The 19,226-nt window shown below is 43.0% G+C and overlaps 1 protein-coding gene across 5 annotated transcripts in view; it reads right to left on the bottom strand.

The window, feature by feature from the left end:
• The window catches only part of sez6a (seizure related 6 homolog a), a 250,928-nt gene that overhangs the window by 45,992 nt on the left and 185,710 nt on the right, over positions 1–19,226 (bottom strand). For all 5 annotated transcript variants that reach the window (XR_005131808.1, XM_037547391.1, XM_037547390.1 and 2 more), the window contains exons 5-6: positions 3,268–3,453; positions 901–1,069 (exon numbers count right to left, since the gene is read on the bottom strand). Coding sequence is in view for 4 of the 5 variants with exons in the window: in XM_037547391.1 (XP_037403288.1) it covers positions 901–1,069; positions 3,268–3,453 (355 nt within the window). In the remaining variant the exon portion in view is untranslated. The remainder of the gene's footprint in view (positions 1–900; positions 1,070–3,267; positions 3,454–19,226) is intronic.

A 19,226-nucleotide genomic window follows, 5' to 3' on the forward strand; every position in this document is an offset into this window, starting at 1 on the left:
CAGACATTCATATTATCTTAGCAGTGTTTTTGGCTGAGTTTTGACATTTTGCCAAATTGAAAGTCCAGCTTTGTTACAGGTCCCAACTGCATGCATGTGAGGCATTGATTGTAAAGAGGGAGCTGAGCCATTAGGTTGCCAGTCCATGAAAAGAGGGAGCTTAGCCCAGGGTGGTGGGCTCTCTACTTGATAGCCTGAGGAGCTTGGGAGGAGCTCAAAGTAGAGCTGATACTCCTCCACATTGGGAGGAGCCAGTTGAGGTGGTTTAGGCATCTGGCCGCCTCCCAGCTGAGGTTTACCATGCACGGCCTACTGGGACAAGGCCCCGAAATTGTCCTAGGACCTGCTGGAGGGATAATATCTCCAAGATGGCCTGGATGTGGCTTGGTGATTCTCTGCTTTCCCACAACCCTATCTGGATTAAGCTGTTTAAGATGATGAAATAAACTTATGTTGAGGTAAAGCTTGGTCAGGCTTGGCTGTTGTTACAGCACCCCTATAATTCTCAGAATGTAGCTTGTGCTTATGTTAAGTTATGAATTGTGTTTCTGAATTGCGTTTATGTCCTTACATTAGACAATTTCTGGCCTACACACACACACACACACACACACACACACACACACTTCTAAGCTGCTTTTCCTTCTGAGTCACGGGGGCTGCTGGAGCCCATCCCAGCTGTCATCGGGCAGAAGGCAGGATACACCCTGGAGAGGTCGCCAGACCATTGCAGGGCAATTTCAGGCCTAAAGGTGTAAGAATTTAATAGGCTTGATTCTCCCCTCTAACATCTTCACCAACAAGGCAACTGGCTCTCTATGTAAAAATAAGACTTCCCGTAATACACCTGGGATATTCAGCATGATGAGTTATCCCATATATATTTCAACCTGCTATTACCTGTCGTCGTCCTCAGCCAGGGCCACTTTTTCAAAGTGGATGTGCAGCCTGTGGCCCTCAGGGGCCTCCAGCACCCAATGGCAGGTCAGGTTGTTGCTGTAGTTGCCAGGAAACCCGGGCGAGACGATGCGGCCCAGTGTGACGTTTTTCACCATCCCTCCGCAAACAGCTGCCAACAGAACACACATGAGAGAGAGAGAGATGGGCGTGCGAGTAAAGGACAGATAAATGAGGGGAAAGGTTAGCAAGCAATGAACTGTAAGAGGGAGATAACGGAAAATAACAGCAGCCAAACGTAGTATTCCCTAGGAAAACAGGGGCAATCTGAGTGAGAAAGGTCGAGTGAGATAAAGAGATGGAGCTGCAGTGTTTGTGTCTGTTCATGTGTGAGCAAAAGTTAGAAAGAGACATGAAGACCATGTTTGTGCTGCATATAAGGGCCAGAGTGTTTGCGACTATGTTGGAAAAGACATGCATTTGCTACCAGTACCAAGTGTGGTATCATAATGCTCAATGCCAAAAGGACACCATGGCAAAAAAACAACTTTGTGAACAACCAGTGTTTAGTGGATTGACCGTGAAATAATTTGTTCCTTTTCGAGAGCTACTGAGGTACACTGAGCAAGTGTATGCGCTATGTGGCCAAAAGTATGTGGACACCCGATCATCAGACCTATAGGAGTTTGTTGGACATCCCATTCCAAACACATGGGCATTAACATTGTGACCTGCTACTCACTGGTGCTGGCTTCTAGAAGCTTGTGAGGTGTGGTCATGCTGACGGCCACGCCAGGAGGATCATGGGAGGCATGTGCCATCCAGAAAAGGGAACTACAGTTCTTGTTAAAGCCGTTGTTAATTGGTTTAAGATATGTGTCTGAGTTTATTGTGTTATTCTGCGGGGCGTGTGGTGTGTGGAAAAGTTATGTTGAATATAATTGATATTGATTTGAATATCAATTCACAACACCGTGATCTACAAACTGCCTGCAGGACAGTTAGGATAAAGAGGCTTTAAGAAGGCATGATGAGCATTTCAGTGTCTTCTATGCAAACACATTTAGAGACAGCTGCTCTTGAATGTTTGTTAAATGTCACTGATGACAAGCAAAGTTAAGGCTACTACAGTCAATTTAATCTTCATCACATACACTGACACCGACATATCAATTAACACCTTAACAGATGGTCCAAAGAACAGAGATTTATGACGGGTCATCTACCCAGACGAAAGATAATCACTCATGATTTATTGTTTGAAGGACGAGCCTGTTTGAGCCTCCATACAGGCGTTTTTAAAGGGAAGCTAAAAACAGACACAGAGGAAGTACATGAGGGGGAATATATGTAAATTTAAAGGACCATTTGTGAGGAACCTTTTTAAAGTTTGTCATAAAACCAAATACCTAAGAAGATTCAGGAATTCAGGAAGTTTTGAAGGATGTTCCGTTTTTATTTGTTTCCCTGAGGTCCACTAAGGATGTTTATGTACCAGTAATGGTCATAATTAATTTCTTCAGAACCTTCCCGACCTCTCCCTGTCCCCTAGTGTCACGCATCCGCTGAGTCCTAGCATGGATCCGGACTCGATCTCCCAGACTCTTCTGGGAGATCACATGGTGTGAAATGCTACATTATCGAGAACCTTACACAGTCAGAATTGTTCACAGTGGTGGTGATAGGAACCAGATGTCCACCTCTAAAAGCTCTGCCACACAGTTATTAGTTATTACACTATATAGTTATTTATATACTGTCTAATGTCAGATACATTGTTTTGCAATAGTTCACAGACATATTTTTCTGTAAAGGGTTTTGTTTTAAATCTATTTATGGGATATATGCCGGTAGTTATAAGGCAAAATAGTCCCTGAAGAAAACTTAGAATTACCACTATTTTGCCATTATCAGTGTTACACCTATTAAAAAGGCATGTGTAGGTTACTGGTGGTTCTGGATAGTAAAGGAAATGGCTATATTTGTGTTGTAGATGTTATGACCCCTGGTTCCTATCAGCACCACTGTGAAGAAATCTGAGTCTGAAAGTTTCTCTACAACAAACTATTTCACATCAAACCGCTCTGACTTTGTTTACATCTCAACAATTAAATTTTGCTTTAAAAAAAGGTGGAATTCACATTTAACTTCGTTACTTCAATGTAGATGTATGGAGACATCTAGACCACAAGAGAACTACTAAGACAACTAATTTGTTCAAAATAAGAAATTCTGTATTTGTGTTTATTTGCATCTAATCTAATGAGATTTTATACAAGCGAAAACATATTTACTGCAGACACAAAACCCACAAGTCGTGTAGTTTAAGGCCCTTTAAGAATGTATGGTAGTGAGATGGTTCCTCCTTACCCAGGCACTTGGGCTCTTTGCCGCTCCAGTAAGGCATGGTGGCGTTGCGGCAGGTGAGGGATGAGGGACCCTGGAGCTGGTAGCCAGTCAGGCAGAAGAAATAAGCCTCTCCTCCTGCATGGAGGCTGCTGACTGATACTTCACCATTAGCCGGGCTCTGAGGGTAGGCACAGCTCAAAACAAAGGCTGAGGATAGAGAGGAGAGGAAGAGAGAGAGAGACAGAGAGAGAGAGTGAGAGAGAGAGACAGAGAGAGAGAGAGAGAGAGAGAGAGAGAAGCAAATATTTCAGTTTATATGTAGAAAGCAGTTGTAGCATCTTTATACAAATTGTCACTAGAATGCAATGTGTGAAACAGAAGATGCAACCTCTGTCTCTTGTGCATGGCTGTATAAAGACCCCTGGTCAAATTAAACGCTTCGTTGATTGTCTTAAGTGTAAATTAGTTAAACAGAAATTTCACTGATTTTTTTTTTTTTTTTGATTTTCTGAATAATTCAGCGTTTTCGATGTAAACGAAGTCATTCAGAGTGGTTCGATGTGAAATGGTTCATCACAGACAAACTTACCAACTCAGATTTATTTACAGTGGTGCTGATAGGAACCAGGGGTCACAATGCCTAGAACACAAATATAGCCATTTTATTTTCTATCCAAAAGAAAAAAAAAATGAACCCATGCATGTCTTCTGACTTTTTCTTTGAAGAAAGGTTTGCCTGACAATGCCCTGCATGTACCTCTCTCCCATGAATTAAAAATAAATAAATAAATACAAAATCTTCTCTTAAACATACCATAAAACAATACCTCAGTCATCAGGAAACACACGTGTAACCGTTTTGTGTAATAACTCTTCACACGTCTGGTTCCCAGCATCGCCACTGTGAATAATTCTGACTCTGTGAGTTTATACAGAGCAGAGCATCACACATTAAACCAGTGACTTTGTTTTCATCTTAACCATTCAATCTGTGGAATTCCCATTTAACACATCCTGTACCAGAAACAAACATTAATATGGCCTTTTTTATTTTTTCAGAATTTCAATTTGTTTAACATATTGCGAAACAAAACAGGATGATATATACACTATATTGCCAAAAGTTTTCACTCAGCCATCCAAATCATTGAATTCAGGTGTTCCAGTCACTTCCATGGCCACAGGTGTATAAAGCCGAGCCCCTAGGCCTGCAGACTGCTTCTACAGACATTAGTGAAAGAATGGGTCGCTCTCAGGAGCTCAGAATTCCAGCGTGGTACCGTGATCGGACGCCACCTGTGCAACAAGTCCAGTCGTGAAATTTCCTCACTACTATATAGTCCACAGTCCACTGTCAGTGGGATTATAACAAAGTGGAAGTGATTGGGAATGACAGCAACTCAGCCACGAAGTGGTAGACCACGTAAAATGACAGAGCGGGGTCAGCAGATGCTGAGGGGCATAGTGCGCAGAGGTCACCAACTTTCTGCAGAGTCAATCACTACAGACCTCCAAACTTCATGTGGCCTTCAGATGAGCTCAAGAACAGCGTAGAGAGCTCCACGGAATGGGTTTCCATGGCTGAGCAGCTGCATCCAAGCCGTATATAACCAAGCACCAGGAGAATGGTACAAATATATAAATTGAGCACCATATTCGAGTTTTCATCATATAGGAGAACCATGGAAAGAACTATTTATGCATTCAAATGGTTCTTTGAGTGTTCAAGGTTCTATACAAAGCCACCGCCTTTACTAAAAAAAAATTTTCAAGAGTGAAAAAATACATAAAAAGAAAGAGTTGCAGTTTGCGTTTAGTCTGGGTGATCATTTAATGTCACTGTTACTGAATATAATGATTCCCCATCATAATTAAGTTTGCTCTGGCCGGCTGGAACAAGAAAAGGTCACGGCAAGTTAAGATCCTGCTGCATATTAATGAGGGTAATGAGTGCAGTGGGGCTATTTGAGGAGAATGGAGAGACTAATTGGGACAGTCTACATTTCCCATTTGCCTTCAGCTCCGTCTGTTTAGCGAGCGAGTTTAAATCGGCCCCTGTCCATCATGTAGGAGAACAAACACAATATTCTTTAAGGACCAGGTCATAGAGAAAGACATGAGTAATACTGCCTACGTACGGGCATCTATTACTGCTGTATGAAGGGAAACGGACCTGAGGGCCGGGGTCAAGCATGGTTGGTAAATCTAGCGTCTTTGTCAGGTCTTTGATGTGTTTTCTCTAAAACCCTTCTCCGGAGGCCATTCGCTCTGCTCTGCCTGCCAGGCTGTTATATATACTGTATGGCAAGACAAATGGGCTCGAGCCTCTTGCAGTGTCACTGACCGCCTGCTGAAATGGGCCTGCCTCGGACGTCTGGCACAACCTATTAGCGGTGAGGGTGATGGAGAGATGTGACCTTGGCTGTGACAGTGGTCGTAAAACAGGACCCCTGCCAGTCCCTCTGACTGTGCCACCACGGCAAGATTTACAGAGCACATGGACCGGTGGGATTTACGCAGGACTCAGACTAGTCAGCAAGGCTTAACCCAAGTGGTTTCACTATTAGCTAGTTAGCAACAGTACAGCACTTTCCCCCTTATCAAGAAAATTAGTCCAGCAGCCAAAGATGTTTGGCGTCTGAAATTGCCTCTTTAGGTTTTCACCGAAGCTATGAGGCTAATGTGGCTAACAAGTAACGGAAGATGCTACCAAACCCATTAGCATTGTGCTAGCTTGTTGAGGCCTCAAGTTAGCTGCTACTATTGCATTTAATGAAAACAGCTGACACCATCAAAAGTTGATGTGAGAATTTTGCAGACACATAGAAAAGTAAATGCTAAAAGTTTCCACTGAAAAGAGTTGACACTATAAAGAGCAGGGCCATTGAGTGCTGTGGCACAGCGTCTACCCTCTGTTCACTCACTACATGATTACAATTTGTCTCTGCAAGTAACATCAGCAAAACAACTGCACATCAGGAGCTTCATGAAATGAGCTTCCATGGCCGAGCAGCTGAACACAAGCCTTAGATCCAAATGCACTATGCCAAGTGTCGGCTGGAGTGGTGTAAAGCATGTCACTGCTGGACTCTGCAGCAGTGGAAATGTGTACTCTGGAGTGATGAATCACACTTTTATGCAGTCTGATGGACAAATCTGGGTGTGGCAGGCACTAGAAGAACATTACTTCCCAGAAAGCATAGTGCCAACCATGGTGCCAAAGTTTGGTGGAGGAGGGATAAGGAGCTGGGACTGTTTTTTAGGGTTTGGGCCCCTTAGTTTCAGTGAAGGTTGATGTTAGTGCTCCAGCATACAAAGACATTTTAGACAATTATATGATTCCAACTTTGTAACAACAGCTTGGGGAAGACCCTTTCCTGTTCCAGCATGACAGCCCCTGTGCAGAAAGCAAGCTCCATAAAGACAAGGTTTGAGGAGTTTTGTGGCTCAACTCCACATTAATGGCCATGATTTTGGAATGGGATGTTCAACAAGCTCATATGGGTGTGATGTATGGGTGTTCACATGCTTCTAGATATATAGAATAGAATAGAATAGAATCGAATAGAATTCAACTTTATTGTCATTGTGTATATCGCAAGTACAAAGCAACGAAATGCAGTTTGCATCCATCCAGAAGTGCTTAGCAGAAATATAAACATGTATGTTACAAATGTACAGTAAGTATAGTATATACAGGTTAGAAATATGAGGGGGTATAGACATGAAGGGGGTTATACAGGTTATAAACAAGAATGTACAGGTTATAAATATGTAGGGGTACTATATATAGTGTATGTCGTAAAGAAGGTGTATTATATTGGCTCATAAACTTCTACTGTCATCCCTAATATAGTATTAAAACAGTTATAGTGCTACCTCTACTACTCAAATCTCATCTCTTCCCACTCTTAAGCAGCCTCCACTCTGTACTCCAGCCTCTGTGTTGCTTTCTAAGGGCTGATTCATACGGGTAGAGTTACATGCAACTGAGCGAGAGGCATACAATTAGGCTGCTGCTACATAAAACAACTTTAGCATCTCGAAGCCCATTGGAACAGCGTAATCACCGGCTCTTAAACTTCCCTCTCTCCTCACTGCCGTGCAGGAAAAATCAACATTAAAGCTCGCCAGCTTCACAGACGGCTGCACGGCCGACACCAGGCATTAAAGGAGATCACACTTCAGGAAGCAATTTCGGCCCCCCACCCTTTTTGCTGCCAGAAGCGGTTTGGAATCGGAGCCTGGAGTGGGAGAAGCTCTCGCAAGGCAATCAAGCTCAATAAGAGCAACAGACAGCAACAAGCTGAAAGGGTGTTTATTAGATGACTAGGGATATTATTCTAGGTTTTATGAGCTGTAGCTATGTTTGACTCTCTGTTAATAGCATGAAGTGCTGCACCACTTCCAAATGTGGCCTGTTCCCAATACCTTTAAGCATTTGGAGCAGCATAATGCAATTATGATACTTGCCTTATGCTGCCTGTTAGTCCACTGGGAAATATTTTTGCATGAATGCCACAGCAATGTAACTAAAAGAACTAGTACAAAACTTGATTCTTCTATAAGCCTCAACGTTTTGAGTTGGGGGGAGTGCCATTAAAAAACTGCAGAAGTCGCTGATATGATGTGTATTCTAATCTGGTTGTAAACTGGACAATGTATTTTGTTATTAGATAGAACAAATATACACCACTCACACATAACATCATGACCACCTCCCTGTTTCTATTGCCCATTTTATCAGCTGCACTTACTATACAGGTGCACTTTGTAGTTCTACAGTTACAGACTGTAGTCCATCTGTTTCTCCGGTACTTTGTAACCCCCGTTTACCCTGTTCTTCAGGTGTCAGGACCCCGATGGACCCTCACAGAGCAGGTACTATTTGGGTGGTGGATCATTCTCAGCACTGCAGTGACACTGACGTGGTGGTGGTGTGTTAGTGTGTGTCGTGCTGGTCTGAGTGGATCAGACACAGCAGTGCTGCTGGAGTTTTTAAACACTGTGTCCACTCACTGTCCACTCTATTAGACTCTCCTACCTTGTCAGTCCACCTTGTAGATGTAAAGTCAGAGATGACGGCTCATCTGCTGCACAGTTTGTGTTGGTCATCCTCTAGTCCTTCATCAGTGGTCACAGGACGCTGTTGGCTGGATATTTTTGGTTGGAATATTCTCAGTCCAGCAGTGACACTGAGGTGTCTGATCCACTCAGACCATCGCAACACACACTAACACACCACCACCACATCAATGTTATTGCAGTGCTGACAATGATCCACCACCCAAATAGTACCTGCTCTGTGAGGGTCCATGGGGGTCCTGACCACTGAAGAACAGGGTAACAGAGTATCAGAGAAACAGATGGACTACAGTCTGTAACTGTAGATCTACAAAGTGCAGCTATACAGTAAGTGGAGCTGATAAAATGGACAGTGAATGTAGAAACAAGTAGGTGATCATAATGTTATGTTATACCTGATAGGAGTGTATATATAAAACATAACATCGCTGCTGTCAAACAAAACCTTGAGTCTCTGAAATGATGACTTAATATAAGAAAGTATAAACATGCTTTACTTTTAATGTAAGTCAATTTTCAAATCATGACAAAAACTGAAAAAAGTGATATATGAGGTTTTCTTGCGACAGCAGCGAGATGTTAGAAGCAAACACAGCATGAATTCCGTGTTGGTCTAAGTAGGTTTATACTGGTTTATGGTGGTCTGGTACTTGTTTAGCTGGTCACCTCTCAGGATCATGCTGGTTAGGGCCCGGGGGGCAGGCGCACGCCACAGTGACTCATTTTACATTTGACCATTTTCCAACTTCACTTAATACCTTAGAATTAAACGGTTGTTTTTGTTACTGTGATGGTTTCAGGTGGGTCCACACTGCATTTTTCTGAAGATAGCAAAAAGCAAGGTACACCATGCTGTTTATTTCTCTGGGACTTGCTCTGATTCGTTTTGTCGAAGCCTGTATTAGTGAACACTCAAAGAACCCTTTGCATGATTAAAGGGTACTTTGCAGCCTGAGAGGGTTCTTCAGACTGATGGGAGAATGCAGTATAGATGGTTTTATGCAGAACCTTTTTGAAAAGGGTTCTACTGTTACAGGCGTGATCTCACAAAAATAGCAGAACCCTTTTTGGTGTTATTGTTGGAGAATGTGTTGTATAAGCTTCTATATAGCACTAAAAAGGATGCTTGACATCACAACCATAGCAGAGCAGTTCTGGTGCTATATAGCACTATTTTCAAAATGGTTCTATATAGAACCATGAACACTCATTGAACCCTTTGCATGATAAAAGTCTGACGAGATGACAACCTGAAGACCCTTTTCACCAGGCAAAGAGCCATTTAAGCATGACATGGTTCTATATAGAACCCATGCTTATATAGAACCCTTGTCTTAGCTTTTTTACATATGTAGAACAACTAAAAAAGGTTTAAAAATGCTGTTAGCTTAGCACTAACATTCTACCAGAATTCCATAGGTGTGCTAGCAACCAAGCAGTGTCACAGAAGTTTCGACATATATGGCAGCTTTATAGCAGCTAACACAAATTGTGCATTAGCCGTTAAAAATAGAGAACTTCAGGCTTGGGCTTTCTAAAGTGGCCAGTGAGTGCAGATGCAACGTTCCTTGACCCATATTGACCTCTTGCTCACAATATTGAAGGCACTCCTTCATCCTAATAGAACAATGACGCGGATCCAGCTGCCCTGAGCCACTCGATGAGTTTTCAAGCTCCTCCCGCAGCCTCGATCCTCTCAGCCGGGTTATTGCCATTTCATCTTTATTAGGCCATCAGCCCCATCTGAGCCCGGGCGCGCGTGCATGGGGAGACGGGCGCCGGAGGCGAGTCTTAATGTTGAGCCAATCTCTCGAGAATTAAATAACAGGCGCTTGCTGTCTCCATTTCCTCTGTAAGTCATGGTGCTTTGCAGCCCATAAAGCCTGATTGTCTTGCAATTACTAATAATGACTCTGCAGCAAGCGCAGTCGGGCAGATTAGTTGCCGGTGGGGTTGCAGGCAACAGATGCCAGTGTGTTATAATACGCCTGCTGCAGGACTGGATAATATTCTCAGCGCGGTTCCAAGACTGATGGAACACTTCAGCTAAAACCTGGGGACTCCTGAAGTACATTTTTCAAGTTAGAGGCTTATGAATCTGTCATCGGTCTTCTTAGCTACTTTACTCTTATGAGGTTCATTGATATTAAAGGGAGAACTTGGCAAAAACATCTGATTTACACTGTTTTCCCCCTTGGCACAAATGTAGTCGATCAGCCAACGCATGTTTGGTGCCTGAGGTTTGCTTCTTTGGTTTGTCCCAGGGCTAAGAGTCTAATCTAGCTAACAAGTAATGGTAGCAGTTACAGGATAACTGCATGGCTAAATCATCACTCACTTGCCTCAAACCATGTTACATTATTTGGAAATCTTAAAAAAGACTTGCTTATTTTGTTTCAGACTTTGTATGACATACTGATATCTATAAAAGTAGATGAACATAGGCAAGAACAGGGTTGATTTGCATTGTGCTCATTTCTGGGTCAGTAGTGTGACCTTAAGTTGAGAATAGCTGATTTTCAAGTATGAAAACATGAAAGGTAACTTATTAGCAAAATAGAAGAATATGGCGTATGTTAACACGATCCAGAAACGCTGCCATCTTCTCTGGGCCAAAGCTCATTTAAAATGAACAACTGTTGGAAAATGGAAAACTGTTCTGTGATCAGATGAATCGAAATATGAAATCCTTTTTGAAAACCACAGACGCTGTGTCCTTCAAACTCAACTCGTGGTTGGTGTAGTGTAGTGGGTAACACCTCTGCCTTCTATGCTGTAGACTAGGGTTCAATCCCCCGCCTGGGTAAGCACCCTACATTATACCAGTAAGAGTCCTTGGGCAAGACTCCTAACACCACCTTCGCCTACCTGTATAAAATGATCAAGTTGTAAGTCGCTCTAGATAAGAGCGTCAGCTAAATGCCATAAATGTAACTTGAGAGGAGAGAGACTATCCAGCTTACTCTCAACATGGTTGCTTTTATTGCTTATGATGTGGGAAGCTTACACATCTGGAAATGCACAAATAAAGATGAACAGTATATAGAGGTTTTAGAAGAACATACGCTCCCATCCAGACAATGTGTCTTTCAGGAAAGGCCTTGCATATTTCAGAAAGATAATGCTAAACTACATACTGCATCCATCACAACAGCATGGCTGAAAAATCCAGCAAACAAGACCCAGGACAGTTGAGCAGCTAGAATCCTACACAGGACAAGAAAGGGACAATATTCCTCTCCCAAAACTCCAGCAATTCACCTCCTCACTTCCCAGATGTCTACAGACTGTTGTTAAAGGAAGAGGGGATGCTACACAATGGTACATGTGGCCCTGTCCCAACTTTTTTGAGATGCATTGCTGGCATCAAGTTCTAAATGAAAAAAAATTCTCACTTTCAACGTCTGATATGTGTTCCATGTTCTATTTTGAAAACGCGTCTCAACTTTTTTTTGGAATTGGGATTGTATATTGGTTAATACATGTGCGATTGTTTGTCCTGACCAGTACGAACAGGCCAAAATAGGTTCACTGTTCATGAGATGCCCCAACAGGAATGCTGTGTTTTAGGGGATGGGTTTGGGTCCACAGCATACAGCATTTACTGAGCCCTTGACCATTAGAATTGAGTGTTTAACCTCGGCCCATAAACATCAATACATCACGGCAGAGTTGTATTACAGCTCTCTCTCCGATTTAATCTCTTTTCCCAGGCACAACGCTATTGATCTTTGCTGGTGTGTAATGTTTTACTGGGCAGTAGCGGAGACAGCCTCACAGGTGCTGTAAATCAGGAGTCTGAAAAGAGGGGAAGAGCTTTCTGGAAGGCAGCGGGGGGCTTCCCTTAAACAACGCAAATTTCTAAACATGAAGGAGCGTTTAATCCTCACAAACAGTGCATCCAAATAAAACCTTGAAGTTGATGCCGGGAGGGATTCTAGGTACAGTACATCCTTAGCTACACATAATGTTATTTTGCCCAGTGTTTCAGCGAATACCTTCCATTCTTCCTGCAGGGATATTTTTCCACACGTTCAAATTTCAATCTTAGAAGTTCAATCTTTTTCTGCTTCTCACGATCCAAGTAATCCCAAACACATTAGGTGATGCTGAGCTCTGGACTCAAGTGTAACCAGCCCCTTGTTCTGAGAACACAAGCAGCTTCTTTGTTTGATAAGTACATCTATGTCTATTTCTAAGTAGATTAGACATGATATGAGAATCCACTTGCATAATCCAGGTGAAAGCCAGTGAAATCAAAATACAGGAGTAAGTGACCCCAAACAAAGAAGAACATTTGTAAATCAAACAAAGAAGCTGCTGGTGGGGAAAGAATGGGTCGCTCTCAGGAGCTCAGTAGATACCATACCATGATAGGATGCCACCTGTGCAACAAGTCCAGTTGTGGAATTTCCTCACTACTAAATATTCCACAGTCAACTGTCAGTGGTATTATAAAAAAGTGGAAGTGATTGGGAACGACAGCAACTCAGCCACGAAGTGGTAGGCCACGTAAAATGAGAGAGCAGGGTCAACGGATTCTGAGGGGCATAGTGCGCAGAGGTCACCAACTTTCTGCAGAGTCAGTCGCAGGACAGCATAGAGAGCTTCATGGAATGGGTTTCCATGGCTGAGCAGCTGCATCCAAGCCTTACATCACCAAGCGCAAAGCAAAGCGTGGAATGCAGTGGTGTAAAACGCTGACAATGGACTCTAGAGCAGTGGAGACGTGTTCTCTGGAGCGACAAATCATACTTCTCCATCTGGCAATCTGAAAGGATGAGTCTGGGTTTGGTGGTTGCCAGGAGAACGGTACTTGTCTGATTGCATTGTGCCGTGTATAAAGTTTGGTGGAGGGGGGGATTATGGTGTGGACTTGTTTTTCAGGAGCTGTTGAAAGGAACTCTTCAATGCTTCAGCACCAAGAGATTTTGACTTTCATGCTCCCAACATTGTGGGAACAGTTTAGGAACAGCCCCTTCCTGCTCCAGCATGACTGCGCACCAGTGTACAAAGCAAGGTCCATAAAGACATGGATGAGCGAGTTTGGTGTAGAAGAACTTGATTGTCCTGCACAGATTCCTGACCTCAACCCGATAGAACACCTTTGGGATGAATTAGAGTGGAAACTGTGAGCCAGGCCTTCTCGTCCAACATCAATATCTCACCTCACAAATGTGCCTCTAGAAAATTGGTTAAAAATTCCCATAAACACACTCCTAACCCTTGTGGAAAGCCTTCCCAGAAGAGTTGAAGATGTAATAGCTGCAAAGGGTGGGCCGACATCATATTAAACCCTATGGATTAAGAATGGGATGTCACTCAAGTTCATATGCGTGTGAAGGGAGACGACTGAATACTTTTGGAAATACATACATATATCTGGGTCCAGGTGCGGTCTAAAAGGACACACACAGCACGGAGCATGCTCCTCCTGACATGAACAATCATGCTCACATGCTTTGACTGAATAACCACACCCACTCACCCAGCCTTCATACTCTCACTGAATAACCACACCCACTCACCCAGCCTTCATACTCCCACTGAATAACCACGCCCACTCACCCAGCCTTCATACTCCCACTGAATAACCACACCCACTCACCCAGCCTTCATACTCTCACTGAATAACCACGCCCACTCACCCAGCCTTCATACTCTCACTGAATAACCACACCCACTCACCCAGACTTCATACTCCCACTGAATAACCACGCCCACTCACCCAGCCTTCATACTACCACTGAATAACCACACCCACTCACCCAGCCTTCATACTCTCACTGAATAACCACGCCCACTCACCCAGCCTTCATACTACCACTGAATAACCACACCCACTCAACCAGCCTTCATACTCTCACTGAATAACCACGCCCACTCACCCAGCCTTCATACTCTCACTGAATAACCACACCCACTCACCCAGCCTTCATACTCTCACTGAATAACCACGCCCACTCACCCAGCCTTCATACTCTCACTGAATAACCACACCCACTCACCCAGCCTTCATACTCTCACTGAATAACCACGCCCACTCACCCAGCCTTCATACTCTCACTAAATAACCACGCCCACTCACCCAGCCTTCATACTCTCACTGAATAACCACACCCACTCACCCAGCCTTCATACTCTCACTGAATAACCACACCCACTCACCCAGCCTTCATACTCTCACTGAATAACCACACCCTACCACACTCTACACCCATTCACTCGTCTTTATATAATAAATAACCTTTTCCAAAGGAGTCAAAAGACTGTAAAATCCAACATGATGAATGTCTGTTACATGCTTCAGCTAATTATATTTGATATCGAGACCTGCAATGAAATGCACATTTTAACCACAGCTACCCTGATGCTAACATATCACTGAAATCCAGAAATTAGCATTATCTTAGTGGTGGCATCCCAGGTCTTGATTTACGTTTGCATACTGTGTAAGATATCTTGGGTGTTTGATTAGTACTGGTGTGCACATGGTATGGTTTTGTGTTTTCTTCTTTTTTCTTATTATTATGATTTTTATAAATATATGAGTTTTTGCAGTACCTCATACATTTTCAGTGCAATCTGCGAAGGAGCTGGAAAATCTGAGGCATGTTCAGATTTGGTGGATAGCGCATGGTGACAGCACCTAATAGCTTCTTTTATATAGGCAAAGAAGGAAGATTTAAATCAGTGGGCTATTTCAAATCATTTCAGCAAACATATCACAGCTGTATCAATGGCTGATATATTTGTTACAGTCAGCATGTATTTCATGCTTCGCTCAGAGCTCATTCCACTATAATAGCTGCTGTCAGGCTCATCTCTGCTTTAGGCCTCGTCTGTGGTGTGCTGCCGTCTCAAGCTGCTTGACTCCATCTGCAAATATTCACGATGGCCATTAAAGTGATGGTTTTGGTGGGAATGAAAGAAGCTGTTTTTTTTAGTTCTGCACTGGTGCTATAAGGCTAATGTAGGCAAAATTTTACTCCAACCCTGCTACACAACACTGACCATGTCATAAACGTGTAAGGGCTTACAGCACGGTTAGATCAGCGTTTATTGAATGTTACTGAAATATAAAGTCCATTCAAAACTAATTTACAACTAAAGACGGTTTGAGGCATGATTTAGACATGCAAGTAGCTCTGTGGTAATTGACAGGGTATATATTTCCATTACTAGCTACTCTATATAGCCAAAAGTATGTGGACAACCTTCCTAATTATTATGTTTGGTTGTTTCAGCCACATCCATTGCTAACAGATGTATAAAGACAAGTACATAGCCATGCAGTCTCCATAGACAAACACTGGCAGTAGAATGGGCTGTATTAAAGAGTTCAGTGACTTTAGACATAGCACTGTCATAGGATGCCACCATTGACACTAATCAGTTTGTGAAATTTCTGCCCTGTTACATCTGCCCCAGTCAACTGTAAGTGCTATTATTGTGAAATGGAGGCATCTAGGAGCAACAATGGCTCAGCCACTCAGCAGTAGACCAAGCAACCTCACAGAGCCAAGTGCTGAAGTGTGTAACAATCTTCTGTTGCACCACTCACTACAGAGTATCAAACTGCCTCTAGTAGCAACATCAGCACGAAAACTATGAGCTGGGAGCTTCATGACATGGATTTTCATGGCCAAGCTGACCCATACAGGCCTAAGATCACCATGTACAATGCCAACAATGCCATTGGCTGCAGTGATGCATTGACTGGGTGTGGCAGGAGATAGATACCTACTGGAATGCATGATGCCAACAGTAAAGTTTGGTGGAGGAGGGATAATGGTCTGGGGGTGTTTTTCAGCTCCAGTGAAGTGTAATGTTAATGTTACAGTATACAAAGACATTTAGACAATTATTTGTTTTGAACTTTGTGGCAGCAGTTGAGGGAAAACCCTTTCCTGTTCCAGCATTCATGAATTTGGTGTGATTCCATTCTATTTAATGAATGTGTCCTAGTGGTAACGTATAATGGAAATAAAACTGGATCATGTGGGGTACACCACAAAGAAAAAACATTTTTTTCCTTTCAGATGTGTTTCAAACCACTTCAATATTACGATCAGTTGTATCAAATGCAGTTTGGAGAAGGCCCTGTTCTGTTCCAGCATGACTGTGCCCCTATGCACAAAGTGAGGTCCATAAAGACAGTTTGATGTGGAAGAACTCCAGTTGCCTGCACAGAGACCTGACCTCAACCCCACTGAACACCATCCATTCATTTTCTAAGTCGCTTCTCCGTCAGGGTCACGGGGGTGCTGGAGCCTATCCCAGCAGTCTTCGGGTGAAAGGCAGGATACACCCTGGACAGGTCGCCAGTCCATCGCAGGGCAGACAGACAGACACAGTCACTCACACCTAGGGGCAATTTAGCATGTCCAATTGGTCTGACTGCATGTCTTTGGACTGTGGGAGGAAACCAGAGAACCCGGAGGAAACCCACACAGACACGGGGAGAACATGCAAACTCCACACAGAGAGGACCCCGGTCGCCTGGCAGGGGAATCGAACCCAGGCCCTCCTTGCTGTGAGGCGACAGCGCTACCCACCACGCCACCACTGAACACCTCTGAGATGAATTCGATTGTCGATTGTGAGCCAGGCCATGCTCGTCCATCATCAGTGTCTGACCTCACAAAAGCTTTTTTGGACTGAATGGGCACAAATTCCCTCAGACACTCTCCAAAATCTCATGGAAAGCCTTTCCAGAACAGTGGAGGCGGTCATAGTCGCAAAAGGGGAAAATCCATATTAATGCCCATGGTTTTGGAATGAGATGTCCAACTAGCTTGTATGCGTGTGATAATAGCCTTGCACCTCCAACGCAAAAGTAAAGAAGTAAAATTCAGAAGCCAAATGTGTTGTTGGTTTTGTTTTTTGATTTATTTCTCCACACTAACTGGGCATGTTATGCTGTTTGGAAGCCTGCGTTATCATGCTGTTTGAACGTAGCCTTTCCTGAAGCCTCTTAGCTTACAAAATAGTTCGTGAGCCGACGCAGATGTCCATAATTATCCAAAGCGTTTTCCTCAAATCAGCCACACCAGGTTGAAACGAATGACTTCTACACAAAGTAAGACAAACTATGCACAGGAAAACAGAGCTGGTTACAAGGTCATGCACTATGCCTAGAATAGTACAGCTGTAGCTTTAATAAAAATAAGCAGGTGAAAGGGCTTAAATTCTATAAGCTTACACTGGATTTAAACGGCAAGATCAGCTTAATTGTGTGAATTTAATTTCGTGGACTGTGTGAAACTGCTTCTTGACGGATTGAAAGAAGCAACGACAAGCTCTGCATAGTGTTTGTGACAGTCTACAGAGAGTAAAATTGCTTGGCACAACAGGGATTTCTTCCAGTATTAATCTCCTGTGAGTTTTTTAGTAAGCTAATCACAACCAATTAGATGGCATTAAATAGTGGATGTATGTGTGTGTGAGGCTGGGAATGTTGTTGAGAAGTATTACTATTAAAGGGAAAGGCTGTGTGCATCGCGCTGTCAGTTAGTGGCAGGGCGTGACTGATCCTTTTAAAAGGATAAATATCATATCTGTCAGTTAACCAACCCGCTGCCCGCTCTATAGATTGATAGGCACAATTATTCTATTATGCAATCAGGTTCAGTCTAGAGTATTGAACACACACGGAAGCACACAGGAACAGTTTGTATTCCCCTCTTTGTGGGGTATTTTCATTGCCTTCCTTAAGCCTAGCTACTGTGCAAAAGTCAAGGACCCTTTATTGACTTAATTTCCATTCAAAACAGCTATTAAGTACAACATATTCATTTCTCAGCACCAGGAAAAAGCAGGAAACGTTTTTTTTTCAGTATTCAGTGCATCAACTCTGCCTTTATTACAGCCTTGCCATTATTACAACCTGTATATGCAATTTGCTCAGCAGTGATTTAAACGATGACGCTGAATCAAATATTACACCCATTGTTTTTCTTGTAAAGCCAGATTTCCCAATGTAGTTTTTAGACTTTTGATTTCTGAGACTTAGTTCCAGCAATGAGTATGTCTGTTTTTTCTACATTAGCTTTTAAAAATTCCATTCATTTATGTAATTATACTTCGCGGACAGGCAGCAGTTTATTTAAGCAACTGGTATAAGTCTCCGGGATGGCTCTACAGGAACTACAATGGTGTGTGATCTGCAAAACTATGAAAACTGATTCCATTCGCTTTAACTATGTGTCCTAGTGGTAACGTATTATGAAAATAGAACCGGACAAAATATGGAGCCCTGTGGTACACCACAGGTATGTTTCAAACCAATTCAATACATTTCTGTGAGGCTCTCTCTATTTCTAAGGTGTGTTATTAAAATATTCTTATCAATTGTATCAAGTGTAGACTTCAAATCTAAAAGTACAAGCACTGAGTCGTTACATATTTTAAGTAATGTTTCTGTACCATGACCTGCTCTGAAACCAGACTGGAGTTTTTACAAAAATATTAAAAGTGACTAGAAAGAAGACATCCTCGTTAAAGATTGTGCCAGTTGCTCAAACTCCAGGCACCAACAAGAGCACAAGGATGCCGGCTGTGCACCAACGAGAGCCGGAAGAGGCAACACAAGGATGGTGGCCAAGCCTTGAGCACCAGTGAGAGCAGCAAGAGGCGGCATGAGGAGGTGCCTGAACACCATCAAGAACAATAAGAGGTGTTACAAGAATTGTGGGCAAGCCCCAAGCACTGATGAGAGCTGTGAGATGTGGCACAAGGATGGTGCTGGAGCACTGATGACTGTATGTTAGAAATGTGGTAGTCTCGCAGGGCCAGTTGTGATCTCATAATGAGAAGTTTGAGGTGGAAACAGAGACTTTTTAGGCTGAAAACAAATTGAACGTGACGTTTAGAAAACAAACCGATCCATCATG

The sequence above is a fragment of the Pygocentrus nattereri genome, chromosome 18 (assembly GCF_015220715.1).
Source record: "Pygocentrus nattereri isolate fPygNat1 chromosome 18, fPygNat1.pri, whole genome shotgun sequence".
NCBI classification, from domain to species: Eukaryota; Metazoa; Chordata; class Actinopteri; order Characiformes; family Serrasalmidae; genus Pygocentrus; species Pygocentrus nattereri.